Source organism: Cicer arietinum, chromosome 8 (genome assembly GCF_000331145.2).
Source record: "Cicer arietinum cultivar CDC Frontier isolate Library 1 chromosome 8, Cicar.CDCFrontier_v2.0, whole genome shotgun sequence".
Lineage (NCBI taxonomy): Eukaryota > Viridiplantae > Streptophyta > Magnoliopsida > Fabales > Fabaceae > Cicer > Cicer arietinum.
Window position 1 is genome coordinate 10297056 of NC_021167.2, and position 18407 is coordinate 10315462.

The following is an 18407-nucleotide window of genomic DNA, read 5'->3' on the forward strand; positions in this document are numbered from 1 at the left end:
TATACCTGCAAATTATTGTTAATGACATTCAGAATTGAAGTTAATTGTGTCATGTAGACGATTAATGAGTTGTGTCAGATGTCTAACATTGTGATACCTTGTTATATATTTTAATTGTCTACTAAATGTAATTAATCATGTATCTGAATACTAATAAAAATATTCATGATGAAAACACTAATGGAAAAATTTTACATCTAATTGTGGTGATATATCATAATAATAACCTATCTAAAACAATCAAAATAGTATCTAGATTTTAGGTCAAATTACGTTTACAGACCTTTTAGTTTTATCTGAGGGAAAAATTAGATAAAGAAGTTGGGGCCTATGAACCCACTCAACCCACAAGATTTTGTCAGCTTTTCGATTTTAAGGAATTCTTTTATTACGACATTTTTAGCCATGAGATTCTTGGCCCCTCAAACAAGTGGACTAGGATCAACAAATAATGGCCTTGAAACGACTGAGGAGAGAACTTCCTTTACAAGCTCCACCGATCTGAATAATATAATCGTGACTTCCATTGTGATAATGCTAAAGAGAAAAAGAAAATTTATCTTTTTAGAATTACTGTCAATTGCAAATAGACTCACATTTTAGGTGTTAGAGAGAAAATATGATATATTTCAAGACTCTTCTAGTCGTCGCTTCCAAAAAATAAATCAAGGTATCTTCTTCTTTATCTATTAGAATCATCATAATCACCCATCAAATCTGTTTTCTTCATTCATATTTTCAAAATAAGTAGATTTTACATAAACTTAGTTTTTCTTTCGTTTTTTATCTCTATGATTTTGTCATCATTTAAGTGTGGGTGCTTTAAGGTGTTCTCATTTGTCTTAGTGCAACGTTCGTTTGGTTTATATCAGGAGAGTAACTTTGATCAATTAATAATTTAATCAACGACTTTAGCGTCATCAATGTATAGATCCAAAGGCATAGAAGTTTCAGACACAAATTATAAAATATTTATAAGAATGGTGTTGTTTTGTACTAAATTGTCATTTGTGTTAGTCACCTATATAATGCGAGTTTGTTTACGTATTTTTTCATTTTTGTTTTAGCAATTTTAAATTATATTATATTGATGTATTTTTTTGCAATTTAAATGAATATGGTAATTTTTGGGTTAAAAAAAAAAGAATTTCTCTCTCCAGAATCAGTGCATCTTGAATTGTCAATTTTTGCCCAATTTGATAGGCAGATTTGGATTGGTTGAGTTTGGTATTTATAGGTCCGAAAACAATAAGTGATTATTCCTTAGTCCGGTTGGCCCCCATTGGGCAAGACAAACATTTTCTATATACATATTTTTCTAAAGAAATAAAATAATTTACCATATATACAAATCAACGAGGAAGGACAAGAATCAAAGTATTTCATCACTCTCACAATAAATGTCATTATAACAAAAAAAAAAGTTATTTTAAAATAAATATTATTCACAATTTTTAATATAACTTTAATTATTTTTTCTACATTACTCGTCAATAATTACTATATATATATATAACTTTGATAATAGTAAAAAATTTATCAAAAATTAAAATAGATAATTGGATAAAACAATTTATTTTTGCTTTTAATTGTTACATTTTTTAGTATGTTAATGTGTTTAAACGACCCTGCGAGAAAAAAGTATAAACATTCATTCATAACGTCAGCAGTTATTCAGCAAGAATATGCAGTTTACGGTCAGTAATCTGCTTTTTAATTAAGCATTTACAAAATATAATAGCAGCAATAATTACCCAGGAATATACATATACATTGGAGAATGTCATGGAAATCCATCTCATTCTTCACCAAGGAACCTTCCGGTAAAATTTTCCATCGTAGAAAACTGCATATTCTCAGATGGTTTCCAATGACGTTTTCTTTGATTAATAAACCAATTGTTAATTTGCTTCTGATCTAGCCCTGTTGACTTGGCCAGTTCAATCTTATCAGCTTCCTGCATGATCAAGACAAACATTATTGTTATTTGGCTAACATTTATTTAGTACCAAGAATCATTTGGCAACAATACATGAAGATTATTATTTGGAAGAGTTATATGCTGTTATTTTCAAAAACAAATTCTTAACAATAAGCACTTTCTATTTTTAATATGTTTTAGCTTTTTATTTTTAATTTTTAAAAAGAGAAACATTATTTATCTTTTAATTGAATAATTAATCTAAAGTTTAAGAGCAATGAAACATTTACCGTTGGGTAAGGCCATTTGTAGTGAACATTCCACCATTGAAGTAGTGTTTGTCTTGCTTCCTTGGGAAGCTTACCCTTCTTTTTTTTCTTTGAAAACTCCAATTTCAAAGTGCCAATGTGACTCCCAAACTTGCGTAAAAGCCTATCCTTGAGCTCACGATCTTCCCCCCTTGATTGTCCATCTTGAAAATCACCCTCTCCAGTACTAACATCTTCGTCCGAAGATGCACCACCATCATCTAACCAATTAAAGACAACATCAAAATCATTTAGATCAATCTTACAAACATACAAAAATAAACACCGTTTATTGGTAAAATATAAATTGTTTTTTTTAAAGCCAAAAATGAAATTAAAATTAACGTCAATAGTTTTATTTTATTTTTAGGTTTTAGCCCTCCAAATCTAAAGAAAGTAACACGGATAAATAAAAAGTAATCAAATATTCGGCAGTCAAGATTGAAACTCTCTTCAACAATTTGTTTTTGATTAAAACTCACCAAATATTGAATATGCTAAAGACAATATAAAAATCATTAAAATACAACTTTGATTGTCGCGACTTAATACTAAGAATTGGACTTTATAACTCAAATGCCAAAGTTTAAATCTGGTACACATTTGAAAATAACCTTTAATGCCACCATTATTAAAAACATAAAATATTTGGTGAAGAGTATTATCTATTAAATGCAAAAATCCAATGTTAATTTTAGTTGATAATAAAAAACATATAATAGATTACTTAGTTTAATTTGTAAGCACTAAAATAGTTTTATACATATGATTAATAATTAAATCTAACCATTTAAATATGTTTAAATATCAATGTAATTTTTTCTGGTACAAAATTTGTTAAATTGTAAAGTTATATTTAAAAAATAGTAATATATATAAAATGATAACCGAAAATACAAAATTAAATTTTCTCTGAAACATTAATTAATCTAAGTAGAAACTTTTGCCACTCATGATTTCTGACCAGCTTATCTTAAATGGCGAAAAATGTTTACTAGGGTTAGTAGCCCACGAGTAACCCATAAGTAGCTTCTGACACCCACCCAATCCGACAAGGATTTGACCATCGCATGAGAGTACACTGTACACGTCAGATCATACCAGACCTAGGTTGGAAAGAAAGTGTGTAAAGCAAAAGAAAACATCAGTGTCAGTGCCTGGTTCCATCCATTGTCACTACTCCAAGTTTATTTACAAAAGTGTACGGCCATCCATCATCAAAACCAGCTTACCGTCCATGAACACCACATGCCTAATCCCACAATAATATATTTTTTTCAAAATTATTATATGTTTTCAAAAAAATGACATTAAATTTGTGAAATGAAGACATTGTACTCCAAAAACAAATGTCCAACAAAAATTCTACTAGTAGCAGGAGAAAAGTATCAGCTTTAACTATGCACACAAGAGAATAAGATAGCTTTCTTTTCCAAAGAGGGGCCCTGTTTGTATAAGAAAATGAATTTAGAGGTCGACAAGTGTTATAGATCATCCAATGATCTAAAGGTTAATGACAGAAGGCCATAATGGGCCACAAGAGAACAAAATATCGAAAAATGGCAATAACAAAGCACTGAGGACAGAGTGCGTGGGGAAGATATACATATTCATGGCATTGAACGTTCTCTCAATGAAAAAGCTGCAGCGAAAACTCCGGGGAGTGCATGTGAAAGTTTTAATCTTAGATCACCCGCTATACACGGGATTTTTCTAAAAAGTTCCTAATCAGTATTCATCAGAATCACCTGACCCTATTAATTAATTATTTTTTAATTATTAAATTGCCCCATTAAACAACCATGCTGATGATGAGTCCAAGTTGTTTTGGAGATCCGATAACTTTGTATTTTTCTATAGTATAGATGTAAGCTTCAAAAGAGGACCGCGAATTTCTGTTATTTAACTATGTTATTGTTGTGAGCTGCCAATATTACCTTGCTAAAGAGATCAAAATACTAACATAATAATGGTATTTCGGTTAGCATTTTGCTTTAACGTGTACTAATAGTTATTAGAAAATACAAAGTTGACTTAGAAACTCAAGTAAAAAAAGTAGACCGATAATCTCATGATAAATTTCCACCTCCAACATGTGCACCAATGCTTCTATTTAAAACTAGGATTTTTTTTATACTCAACAAAAAAATAGGGTTTATTGAATTCTTCAATTTTTAAATATATTAATTTTTTTGTCTACAAAAAAATTATAAATACCACTATAAATTCATACGCAACTTTGAATTATCTAAAACTTAAGGGCATACTATTATTAAATATAGTAAGACTATAAACAAGGCAAGAGCAAATTAAACACAAAAAAGACAATGTTGCAACGTATGAAGACACCACAGTATGAATTAACATTTGGCAATAACTAGACAAAGTTAAAAAAAGAATTCAAAATATAGTAATTAACTAATAACAGTAAATTAAAGATCCATTTGTTTTGAGTCAAGATTTTTTATTTAAATTTATGTTAGTTTTATTTGCTAACAAAAAAAATACTTTATAAAAATAAACAATTATTTACATTGTTTAAAACAATGAAAATAATTAATTATAACCGTTCGTATCAAGAAAATATCTAAGTAAAACTAACACCAATTTTATAAAATTTAAATAAAAAAATGCTTTCACAAATTAAATGAAGCACTTCTCATTATTTCTCAAATTCATTTAACATCCCATGCCACACTCACCCTACATTCCACATTTCTATATGGCACACCGCAGTGTGCAGACTCATTTTATCACATTGAGAGCAAAAAATGAATCAAGAGCCGCTACAATAAGAATATTAAATGCACAGCAAAGTGAAGAACAAGGTTAAAAACCAACTAAAGAGACTCTAACAACAATGATACATATATCTATAATTTTTATACATCTATTTAATAGATTACTTTTTTATCTCTTTCATCATATCACATCACTAATATCTCACATCCCACATCATTCTCTCTCAAGAAGTTATTGAATTGTTTAAGTATGTATTGATAACTTTTTTGTACAAAAGCTACAACCGATTAGTCACCAAGTCCGATTAATACCATACATGCACTTATCAATAAAATTTATCTTTATTGTGTAGACTAGACATGTCACATGCTTACAATCAAGTGTGACTGTGAGAGATAAGACCAACATAATTGTTTAACTTGGACGTCCATTTTTCTTTTATCTCTCTACATTTGTTATCTATCATCTTTCTCTCACTATTCTAAAAATTATTTTCTTTCCTATTTTATAATAAAAATTACCTAAAATTACTCTATCTTTGGAAGTACAAAGATAGAGAATCCAAGAACTTTGATGTACATTATTATTTTTTTATAAAATAGTTCGCAGAGGCATTTCCATTGAAAAGGTGGTTCCAACGTCTATGTGGGCACTATGAACATTTAATGTTTATTATTCCTTTTCACTTCAATCCTCTATTTGCTTCGTATATACAACCATTAATCTCAAGCAACGCTTTATATATGGCCTGGATATAGTACACTTTTTAGTACTTCACATGCCTTCACTCAAATAGGAAAAAGAGAACACTTTATGATTCACAATGAGGAGATTCTACTTGTCATCATTTAAACATACAATATCAAGAGCAACCCAAGACTTCTAAAAATCAAAGTAATTATACTGTTGGATGATCACTAAAAATCAACCAAAGACTGATGAGATTAGTTTTAAAGATGGGTAAATCTTTTATTTGAATTGAATGGGTCATTTAGGGACAAAGCATCCAAGAGATTTTCTCATTAAGTTATGCAAGCAATTTGGGAAGATCTAGAAATAGAATAACTTGATATACATAACGCATGTAATTGACGATTATCAGAGGAAAGTGATTGTTTTCCATTTAGAAAGTTTATCAGTAGTCCAAGCACCTTAAACTTTTTTTTTTCTGCAAAATAAATTAGACACCAAATAAACCTTAAAACTTACCTTTGATAAACACAAGATCGAATTTAACGTCAGTTGTAGTTGCATTAGTAGGACAACAAGAAAAAATTATTCAATCCATCAACAAATCCTATCAACAATTTGCTTTTCAAGAAAAAAGATTATAAATTTTTATTTGTAAAAAAGGAGAATCCGTCGTATGATGCAGTATAAAATCATTAAATAATTAAAACATCACAGCTAAAAACTAAAAGGTAATCTGTACTTTCAAACATAAACAACATTATTTTCCAACCATAACCAACCTTAACAGTGAACACACCATACTTTACACCATAAAATATTCTTTGAAAATAGATAGTATATTTAATCTATCTTGTGCCAGCTTCCACAATCAGCAAATCGGTATGGGAATTGTGACTTATATTCTAGCATAGATAAAGCAAAAATAATATATAAAATTGTAAAAAAAAAAATAGCCCATACACTTCTGCATCAAAATGAGTATTTGTCTAATGTGCACAAGTAAAATTGTCTTGCATAATACACAAGTTCATTTTCTACTATTGGATCAATAATACTAATCATATCTCATTTCATTTAATAGTGAAAACAAGTTTATGCATAGTGCAAGACTTAACTCAATTATACACCATAGAATTGGCCTCAAAATGCATGTGTAAGTTTTTATTATAAGAGGAAATGAAATTAGGAATAAACAGACAGTGAGAAAGATTAAGGTGTGAAAAAAAGTATCAAAAGAAGTAAACCATCAATTTTTAAATCAGCTGAGTCCTTTAGTTCAGCAATACAGTACATTAAAATCTTCCTTCAAATTTAGTAATAACAGAACAAGCTGACTACAATAACTTACTTTGAGCATATTGTCCTAATTTTACAAACCCAAAGCTGTTTTTCATTTAATTCATTTTAAGAAAATCTGAGATTACTTTATCTACAGACAGACTATTAGCCCTTTAAGCAATTCCCAATAAGCATTTTTTTTATACTACTATCTATCAATAGCATGGATCACTTATGCTCTATTGGAACTCGATACATTAATAAATAATTTATAAAGTATGAATGCAGAATCATTGCATGCCATTACTGTCAGATCATGTTGCGTTCATCTAATCCAAAATGCAGGTGCTTTGGAAGGTTATTATATTTATCATTTGATATCACCTTATGAAATTACAATGCAAGTTTCATGGGTGATTAGATCATGTTAAAATTTGATATAAAAGATTTGGGCTTTGTCTAATGTGTACAAATGAAATAGTCTTGCAACATGCACAAGTTTATTTTTCACCGTTGATCAATAAATCCCAGCATTTAATCTAATTGTGGAACATATACATCCAATAGTGCAAGACTTATCTCATTTGTACATCATAGAATCAACCAAAGATTTAAAAAACATGTAAATTTCAAATTTCCATTACAACAAAATTTGCACAACTTTTCTGCTGCATTCTCACAGCCATACAACAAATTAATTCTGAAGTTTCTGCTCTTCTTTTCATCATAAAAAATGTTTAATTTGACATATGATTATCACACAACAATTTGAATTACTCATAACTAAAAAGTAGTCCCTATAAGTAGTTTTTAGGATGCAAATTACTCCATCCGGACTCAATCATATGCAACAATAAAAAACAATTTTATCTTCAAATTATTCACAGAAACATGTTTTTCTCTGAGTTACATCGGGACCAAGTTTAATACAGTGTGGGTATGTCATGATTTAGGTTAGAAACCAAGTTTTACAGTAGTTGTAACTTGAACGAATTTCCTGTAGTGTAACTCTTAACAGAAACTTTATCAGAATAACTCCTATGTGTTTGTATGAGCTGGAAGGCATATAAAATAATTAAGGCTAAAAAGAAATAAAAAGAAGTAACAATTGGATAGGTGGCAGATGGAAGAAGCAAGAGTTCCATTTATATTTCAATAATAATAATAAGGGAGTTCAGAAAACCATCATCTTACATTTGGTCAGTGTATTGAATCGAGGCTACTGTTTTAGAAATTGTTAAACGTTAAGAACGTTTGCAATGTCCAAGTTATAAACTGGATATTCACGAGCAGCATGAAGCAGAAAATAAATAAATAAAAAATGTGAAGAAATGAAGAGTGTGTGATGCAAACAACCCAAAAGTTCAAACAAGACAAAAACTAGAGTAGATAAGCTAGTAATTAAAGACCCGTGGAAAGCAGTTACTGAAAAAAGTTGGGGTTTGAATGACCAAACAACACAAACTTTTCATTTTCTCCTATAACGAAAGACACATCAAAACCATACATCACATTACAGTTTATAATAACAGTTAAAACTCAAAAGCATACCAAAAACTAAAAACACAGAAAATCACACACGTTATTTAACTGTATTGCACACACATAGAAAGAGAGAGAAAATATGTTACATGTAGGTGCATTAGGGTTTCCTTTTCTTCTTCCTTTGTCAATTATTTTACTTCGAAAATTGTGTATCATAATCTTCAATAGTAATAATCGAAGTTAATTAAATTATTATTATTATTATTATCCTGTAAATAGTACTCCATTATTTATGTTTTTCAACCAGTGGTTAAACAAAAACTAATCCACAAAAGGATAAGAATTAAGAACCGAGAGAAATCAAAGAAAATAAAAGCACAGTTATAAACAAATTAACGAGTTCAAAAATAGAGAACAAACCAGAAGGAGTGGGAACTGAAGCACCAGTACAGAGATGACTGAGTTGCGTTTCAATCTTGTTGAGGAACGTTGTTGCTTCGTCAAAAGGACGAGTAAGGTCTGATTTATACTTCACAAGCATGTCGCAGTAAGTTTCCTAAAAAAAACCATAAAGCAAATAAAAAATAATCAGCATCATAGCACTATTAATCTCAAATTCTCAATCAATGACAAAAGTTGTGTATATTTTATTTCCAAAAATAAAAATAAAAATAAATATATATGTGTGCGTGCGGAAAAGAGACAGTTGAAGAAGAAAGAAAGAAAAGAAGGAAGGGGGGACCATAAATTCGTCAAGCTCGGGATCGGCTCCAAAGCACGTGGAAACAACAACGTCTCTCTTATACTGATCATTTTCTCTACTGATTTCCTCTAACAAACGCGCGATTTCAGGAGGAGCACCAACCTACAATTCATTCATAACAGAAATTTGTTATTCAAAATATAATAACCGTTTCGGAAAAACGGTTACGGTTGTAACTAACTAACTTAATTACAATTACCTTCTGACAATCGATGTAAGCTTGGAGGAGGCGAGGGTAGTAAGGGTGAGAAGCGATTTTAGCTTTCATAACGCTAGATGCCACGTCATCTTGAATTGCGGCTGATGAGGGTTCCGCCGAGAAGATATCGTCGGATCCGAACATAGGAATCCGGTTAGCGGATGAAGTAGACATGAGGAAACTGTGGTAGTCCGCCGCGAAGATCAGATTCTCCGGCGTCATCAGGGATTTGTCGGCGTATTCCACCGTCGACGGTACTCCGTACATTTCCTCCATGACCGCGACGCAAAAACGCAGCGTTCAGTTCTTTGTAGGAATTTTCTCTTGCTTCTTTCAGTCTGTAACTATGACAGCTTCTTCTTCTTCTTCTTCTTCAAGAAAAAAATATAAAGGACACGGAATACAAATACTAATAGTTAATCAACAATTCCGTAGCTTTTTAAGTATTATTTTTATTATTCTATTTTTTTTTTTTTTATTTCTCAAAAAAAAAATGAACAACTCGCCGCACTTACTTATATTATTGTTTATTACAGTATTTATGTATATATATGAACAAACAAGATGATAATGGTGATGATGATGAAGAAAATTATCTAGTTTTATAACAATTTAATGAAACTTAACTTTTTCAAAGGACACGCTAATTAAGTAATTTTTAATAATGAGGTTTGGTTTAAAATAGAGTTTGGACTTTAGCTTTGAAGTTGAGGAGTAGAAATGAGAAAATGTGTGGACTTACCTCATCAAGGGTCAAGAAGTGCTTTCTTGCTTTCTTTTCCGTTTTTTCCTCATCCTTTTTCTTTCCACATTATTTTTTCGATTTTTTTTATCTTAATTATTAATTATTTATTTATTGAGAGAGATAAAAAATAAAAATAAAAAATGAGGTGCGTGCGGGCTTACGACACTTCCCAAAATAGGGAAACATGGTTTGGGTTGTCTAGGATAGCCAATGCTACAAAGTGGTCAATAAGGGATCCAAACTCCAATAGGCCTCACCCCACCCTCTTCTGACTTTGTGTGTGAATTGTCATTCTTTAACATGTGTCCTATGCTCTACAAAATAATAAAAACATCAAATATCAATGCTTGTACTATAGTACAAGTACTTGGTAAGAATTACTAGTACCCTGAAAAGTTAATGACACCTCATTCTCATACACATCTCAAATTAGAGATCAAGATATTTAACACTAGTATATTGATTGTATAATCAACTACTCATGGTTAGAAAACATTCAAGTTGAAAATCGTGCATGTTAAAATAGATTTTCAGTAATATGATTGAAAAATCATAGACACCACCATAAACATTATTAACTATTGAGAGTTTAAAAAGTTTTCTATAATTAATTAATTATAATGATTCATATTAGTGACTTATAGATATTTATAGTAAAACTTAAATTTTATTAACTATCTAACTGTCGTAATTGATTAATATTGTAAATTTTTTATTTTAATATATAAATTAAATTCATTTTCAAAAACTAATTTAAAATAGCTACACATAGCCTACACATAAACATAATTAGAACATAAAAAAAAATGATTTCTAAAAATCTAAAACAAACTAGTTTAATATAAAAAAATTGATGCACCGAAACAAAAACAATATAAACCATTTAATTTAGATATAATAGTTTTGATGCATGTAATGCGTAAATTAATTATCTTCCTTTATTATGTGAACCATGATGGTGATCTATATGAATCATTAGACGTCTACCCCACATTGATGGATATGTAGTTCAAATAAATGAAATTACTGGATCCCAAAAAATTGCACGTGGAGTTGTGTATATATAATATCATTTATTAGTAGAAAATAGAAATGTCCAAGCATTTTCGTATACGTACCTCTAACCAAATGATATTTTTTTCAATAACAAATGGTTTTGTTGTTAAATTACATATCCAAGTCTCTCACCAAAAAACAAATTATAGAGACATGTTTTACTCTAGTTGTGAAGAAGAGTCAAGTGACACTCTTAATGGTAGAATTTAATCTCGGCCATTTATTTTTTATCCAATGGATATCCTATTATATATTCTCACTTAAAAATATTTTTCTTACTAGATACGCTTTTACTAGAGTATATAATTCTTATATTTTACAATGTTAAAATATAGTTGTTATCTCAACTGTTTATGTGTTTTCTGTTTGTTAGAGTAACTGAATAACAATTATAAGGCTCTTCTCCTTTATATTCAAATTAAACTTTAATTTTGTAATCACATAGAGTGTGAATTTTTCTCTTCAATAAAATCAGAGTTTTCACATTTCACTAAATTTTCCATTTGATTTGGGCATAGTGCATAGACTTACATGCTCACACTTCCCGTCAAAATGGAATGGTCGAAATAAAATATCGTAACATTTTTAAAATGGGACTTTCTGTGCTTTCTCATGATTCCATATCAAATCAATTTTGGAATTATAGGCTTTGCATAACCATATGCTCGATTATTTAGCTTCCAAAACTAGTAATATAAAATTAGAAACATGCAAAATATATCATTAATTGATTAAATTAGATTCTACTGTATAAAAAAAAAAGTCAATTAAATAATTCATGAGTTAAACCACATATTTAAAATAAATTATTTAAAACAAATCAGTTAATAAAACTTAATTTAGAAACTACTTTAACTATTTTAAAATTATTCTTAGAAGATTTTCAAATTTGTTTTTCTCAAAATAATATAGAAAATATCAATTTTCTTTTTTTAATTTTTTTTTAAAATAGTCGACAATTTTTACATTTATTTTTTTCGAATAAATTTTGTCATAAGAATTTCAAAATATTTTATATTGGAAAATTTTTTAATCTATTTTTCTCAAAAAAAAATCAAAAACTTTTTTTTGAAAAAATTTAAAATTTTTCTGTTAAATAAATTTTATAAACAAATTTCGGAAAATTAGTTTAAAATTCATTTTAACTAAAACTTTGTTTAAAATCCAAACTAAACTTGATTTGACAATGTTTTTTAAAAATTGAAATAAATCATTAATATGATTCAATTCAATTTAATTTTTGTAACATGATCACTTTTACTTAAATCCTAAGGTTTACACTTTAGTCATTGCCCCTTCAACGCTTAAGCATGCTCTCTTAGATCCTAATTGAGTTAATGATATGCAATATGAATACAAAGCTTTACATGAAAATAATATTTGGTCTCTTGTTCAATTATCTTCTTACAAAAAATTCTATATGCAGCAAGTGGGTCTATAGATCTAATCTGAAACTTAGCACTTGTTTTATTATTGATCGAAGAGGCAACGATGTTCTTGAAAGACTTAAAAGAAAGGTAGAAGAAGAAAGAGTTAAATGATACTAGTATATATATTTAAAATAATTAAATGATGTAAATTTGTTTTATGTGTCTAAATAATTTTTATTCAAGATATCTTGGCATTCATGTGATTAATTACACGTACAAATGTTTTGCGATCTAGTTTTGAAGACTAAAGCTAAGCCAAAATTCTTAAAAAGAAGACAAAAAAGCTAAGCCAAATTTTTTAAAAAGAAGACAAACAAGCACATAGCAAAAACGTGATAAATGAAATTAAATATACAAGGATAAAATAAGAAATAAAGAAATAGAAGTAAGAAGGATCCCATAAGGATAAAATAAGAAATAAATAAATAGAAGTAAGAAGGATTCCATAAAATTGTTATAAGTTATAAATTTTATTGCAGTTTTGGTCATGTTATTTTTATTGATTTATGAAATTGATCTTCTTAGTTTAAAGATCGACAACTTTAGTTTATTTTTTTAATTTTTTAATTAAAAAATTATGACGTGAGATGTTTTAAATAACGTGATTATTTTAAAAATTGATAGATTTAGTTCACTCATCCTATTTTTTAATTAAAAATTTATGACGTGAGATGTTTTAAATAACGTGATTATATGATTTGATGAAGTTGAATGATTAAAATTCATGAAATTAAAATAAAATGCCGTAAAAATGTAATTTTCAACTTTGAATCTTTTTTTAATATTTTTAATTTAATTAATGCATCTAGATAATTATACATCATAAAATTATATGTCATGTCATTAAAAATATGTTAAATCGTCATTTTTTTTTTAGTTCAAAAATTTGAGATAAGAAAAAAAAAACTATAAAACTTTAAAAATAAAAAAAAAACATAATCGGTAATAATAGAGAGAACAAAACTACAAATTAAACTTAAATTATACAAATCTTTGATTCCTTTGTTCTCTAATTTGATTCAATAAATTAAAGGAATTTTAACTTAGTTGTTCATATCAGAATCTGATTCATTCATTCAAAGAACTGCACTCTTAATTCTTAAATGAACAAGTTGGTGTGAGATGACCTATAAAGATAAGGAAGTTAAAGGAAGGTTCCTTAAACCTTGCTATATATATTTTTTATATTTCTTTCTTTCTTTTTTCTTTTTCTAGATTAAATTATGTTTCCACAGTTTTTTATTTTTCTTAATAGATTTTCATTTATAAAAAAAGGTACCTTGTTATATTTAGAATGACTTCTGCTCTACCTCATCAAACACATACATATATGGAGAAAATAAATTAACAAGTAAAATTATTAGTTCATAGAATCATTCATATTCTTTCGCAATACTTAGTAAAGCACAGCCATTATCTCCTGCAAAAGTCTATGATCTCTAGCTTACATTAAATTCAAATTAAATTATAGTAATATTATTTTATATAGATAATGCCAAAAGTTTTTAAAAGTTCGTTCGGCTAAAAAATCTAAATTATAGGCAATCTAAAAAGTTTTTAACAGGCAATCTATTTGAATAACTATAAGAAATAAAATAATATTTTACGTGATATTATTATAATAATAAAAGATTTAATGATGGGTAAAAATTACATACTTAGTCATATTCTAGATTTATCCATATAAAAGACAATAATAAAAATTATTTATTATTGAACTTTAAGATTTTCTGCAAATTATATTTATATTTAATATATATTTTTATATTTAAAAATTAAAAAATCATAATAAATAAACATATAATATCATATTTTTTTAAATATCAAATATATTAAAATATAAACTTAATTCTTCAAAAAAAAATTCTTCTAAAATATTTTAAAAACCAACACACAGACAAACCATAAAGTTATTATTATATGTTATCACTTTTTTATGTAAGAAAAGAATTATTATGTAAATTTATAATATATTTTGTCTCCGTTCAAGGCATTATTATGTTAGTTGTATAAGTTTTTTCTGTTTTTCATGGAAAGTTGGTTAGTATCCTTTTGACTCTTGTATTCACGTGTATTAGAAGTTTGTTTTCAACTTTCACACACTATTCACTAATGTTATTAAAAGATATTAAATATAAACATCTTTGTAAGTGACACTAATCTCCTTGCTTTAAATTTATTTTCTTTATTAAAAAAAATAGTATTTTTTTATCTATTTTAGAGATAAATCCGATGACAAATTTTAACATAGGATAATAATTGATAACTTAACTAAAAACGTAAAAGGCTAATTATGTCTAGAAAAATTTATTCAAACTTGTATCTTAATTAAAATTTTAGAGCATATATATCAAGGTTTAGTTTTTCTAGAGTTAAAGTGGCGAAACTAAGAGGCTAAAAACACAATGCAATATCACTTATTTAAATTAATTTCAATATTTAGCAATAACCAAATACGTATAAAACATATATTATTCCTTCTAATGTTGTGGTCGGCATAATGCTGCTGACGATTGGAATCAAATCACAAGTTGATTAATAGATTCACTAATTAAACAATTAAGCAGAACTATACTTTATTATATACGATTCTCTGCGGCTTGTCTGTTTCAATTTGCATCAAAGCTAACAAAATTTGTTGAAAAATATAACATGCAAGTGTTACATCACTAGCTTAACATTTTTTTAACATTTATCTTCTTTTTAATTAAAATTATAAAGTTAAAATGTATTTTATTTTACATAAGACCTCGTATTACCATTTGTGTATCTATTATATTCCTTTTAATAATTTTTTTTATTTATAAAGAAAAACATTCATTTATGGGAGTTATCTAATATGCTCTTGATCTAAATGCGGACATCTCTTTATTTATTAGAATATTATTAGAATATTATACTTGCTTTTCTTTTTTTATTTTATAAAATTTATTTTTTAGCAAAGAAAATAAGAGTACATCTTTATATACTTTTTGAGAGATTCATATTATAACGTTGATCCTTATTACGTAAAAAATTGCTATTGTTAATTCTTGAAGGGAAAAATCAGATATGTAAATTTTTTAGAGGTGAAACGTTGGTCCGTACGATAGTTCAAAATTTGTGTCATGGGTGTGTCCCTTCTCAATCTTTTCCATCTGTTGTCTTTTTTGTTGTTAGTTAGGGGTGGTTTCGGTTGTTGGATTCTGTTTATTGTGCTCTTTCCTTCGGTTCGGTTTGGTTTGATTTTATTTTTCTTTTCGAGTATTCTTATAAATGTGTGTTCACGATGACAATGGTTTCAAACATCTACTATTCTTGTTTCTTTTTTTTTTTTTTTTTTTTGGCAATTATAGCTATCAAAAGATGATGTTGGAAATGATGAAACATAATTGGCATTGATGATGGCTTTAATGTGTGAATTGAAAAATGAGAAGTCCCACATTGGAGGGAACACACTCATTTATGACCTTTATAAGGAGTTGGTTTCACAATTGAGTTGGGCCCCAAGGGGCACCGCAATTTTGTGAAGGAGGGAGAACGCAAGCAAACGGACCACCACACGCGCGCGCCACCGCCGCCCGTCCGGTCGGGTTCGGTCCGGGTTGTGGTGTATTAAAGTTTTTTTAATTGACTTAGCTTCAGATGTTTGCCACGTCAAAACCCTAAAGCTGAGTCTTTCCCACGTTTTTGACTTTTGCCCGGTCAAGGAGCCTTGTCAATCACGTTTCCTATTTCTGAGGCACTCTCCTGGTGGCCAGTAAATGGACTTCGTGCTCCTTGGATCCCCCCTTTTTCTTTGATCCAGTTGCTGAACTCATCTATAAATAGAGAGCTCACCTCACTTGGAAAAGCACACCAAAAGCTCTCCATATCTGAGGCTTTTCTCACTTCTCCCCCTTATATTCTTCTTCTTCTTCTTATTTTCTTGAGTAGCCTTCGTGCTATATTTGAGTAGCCTCCGTGCTATATTTGAGTGTCAGTCTATCGACTGACATACAGAGGGTGTAATTCTAGAACGGTTTTCTACAGTGCAGTAGAACTCCGATACAGTGAATCTGGGCTGTTTTATCCTGGGGACTTCGTGGTTGATAGTCTGCCTTGCACAATTTTGGGCAGTGCCTCGAAACGTCTTAAAGAGAGCGACCTAGTCCGCGACTCAACCCAGTAATATTTTCGGTGGCATAAATTGTTTTCAAATGTTTTCGAATTTCAAAAACAACAGATAATTATAAGTTGATATAATAAAATTTTATTATAATTAATTAACTCATACAACTGGAAAATTTTGTGTGTTTAAATTTAAGACAATATATTCAATTTAACCAGTTGAACTAACACTTAAGAAAATTATAAATCGGTTATTATTAGTTACAAATTAGATAATATTCTAGTTTCTTAGAAAAACAAATATTTAATTTGGTTAAACGTAATTACAAGCCAGATAATATTAGTTGTAACTACCTTCAACTAAAATAATGGGAACTATGATTTAGTAATTATTAAGATAAACTATCTTTTATAATCTTCATGATTTCACTTGTGAATTTGGCTACATTCATTGAAATTCAAAAGATAAAAAAAATATCATTTTATTTTGATAAATATACTTTTAAAGAAATTATTTAAAATGTTATAATATTTTACTTTTTATTGAGCAATATTTTTAGTAATATTGATAAAAAATAGTGGTTGTCAAATGTGGCAGTAGAATACTATCAAACGCGGATGTGTATGTGGGTGTGGCAATTAGTGGTATTGAGAAATTAATATGTTTCAGTTTGAATAATTTTTTTATCAACGAACATAATTTATTTGGTACTGTAAAAAACTAAAGATAAGAAATGAAAAATGAGAAAACAAGTGAATAAAAACATTAGAAAGAAAAACGAATGGTACATTAGTAACAAAACTGTGTGAGAACGAAAATGGTGGGACAAGTTCACGTGAGGAACCATCTGAAAGTGAAAATATATTACATTTCCAAGATACCAAAAGCATAGGCTACAAAGCAGCATGTGAAGCCCTTGCAAGGGTCTTCTCCATATCGGACCCCGTTAAGTAGGACCAACCCTTTATTACATTTTGCCAATTCTTTTAAATTCAATTTTGTCCTTTTGCATAATATTTTAAATTGTTTTATTTTGAACATCAAAATATAAACACTGTATGTATTTATTTCTATATTTCTCTCTCTTTTTTTTTTTTTTATCTTTCACAACTTACATACATTTCAAAAATACATATAAAATATATTGTATTTGACATCCAAATTTTAGTGTTAAAAAATTATTTCACATATAAAGGTATTTTTCATTGGATATAACTGAACTCACATATGAAAGTAAAACATTGTATCACAATCCTAAGCTGATGATTAAAAAAGATTGTCCAGATACTATCTGTATTAAAACTGAAGTGGACGTCAAAGAAAAAGGTATAAGAAAATACAGATTATATCGGTTATCTCATCATATGCAAAAATATTGTTCAAATGTCATAGACAACTCTAATCAATCTACATCATTTTTGTAAAATTTATGTTGTTTTTTATGAAAGAATATATATATATATATATATTTGTTAATTTAAAAAGAAAAATAGATGTAAAAAAAATTCTCTTAAAGAAGCCGCATTTGTAAACGTTAGCTTCTTTGAGAAAGTCGTCATTTGTAAAGGTGACTTGTAATTAAGTAAAAAAAAAATATTTTGATATATGATTTTCAAAAGAAAGTAATTTTTTTAAGAGTTATTGAAAAAAAATCCCTCAAGATCTTGTCTCAACATTTTTGTCTTTTGAATTAACCT

The 18407-nt window shown here is 28.3% G+C and overlaps 1 protein-coding gene across 1 annotated transcript; it reads right to left on the minus strand.

The window, feature by feature from the left end:
* Positions 1-1629: 1629 nt before the first annotated feature.
* On the minus strand, positions 1630-10213 carry LOC101512898 (homeobox protein knotted-1-like 6). The gene is made up of 6 exons (XM_004489745.4): positions 10132-10213; positions 9390-9760; positions 9170-9292; positions 8848-8983; positions 2212-2450; positions 1630-1957 (listed from the first exon to the last, which is right to left on the minus strand). Exons 2-6 carry the CDS (start codon positions 9663-9665, stop codon positions 1799-1801), a joined length of 933 nt encoding a protein of 310 aa, XP_004489802.1. The 5' UTR covers positions 9666-9760; positions 10132-10213; the 3' UTR covers positions 1630-1798.
* Positions 10214-18407: the final 8194 nt, after the last annotated feature.

What these genes read in the sequence shown, in the direction of transcription:
- LOC101512898 (XM_004489745.4), bottom strand. Translation starts at nt 9,665, where the DNA reads ATGGAGGAAATGTACGGAGTACCGTCGACGGTGGAATACGCCGACAAA. An exon ending in CTTACATCGATTGTCAGAAG is followed by an intron (nt 9,293 to 9,389) that starts GTAATTGTAATT and finishes AATGAATTGTAG; the next exon opens with GTTGGTGCTCCTCCTGAAAT. An exon ending in ACAAATGGCCTTACCCAACG is followed by an intron (nt 1,958 to 2,211) that starts GTAAATGTTTCA and finishes TTGATCATGCAG; the next exon opens with GAAGCTGATAAGATTGAACT.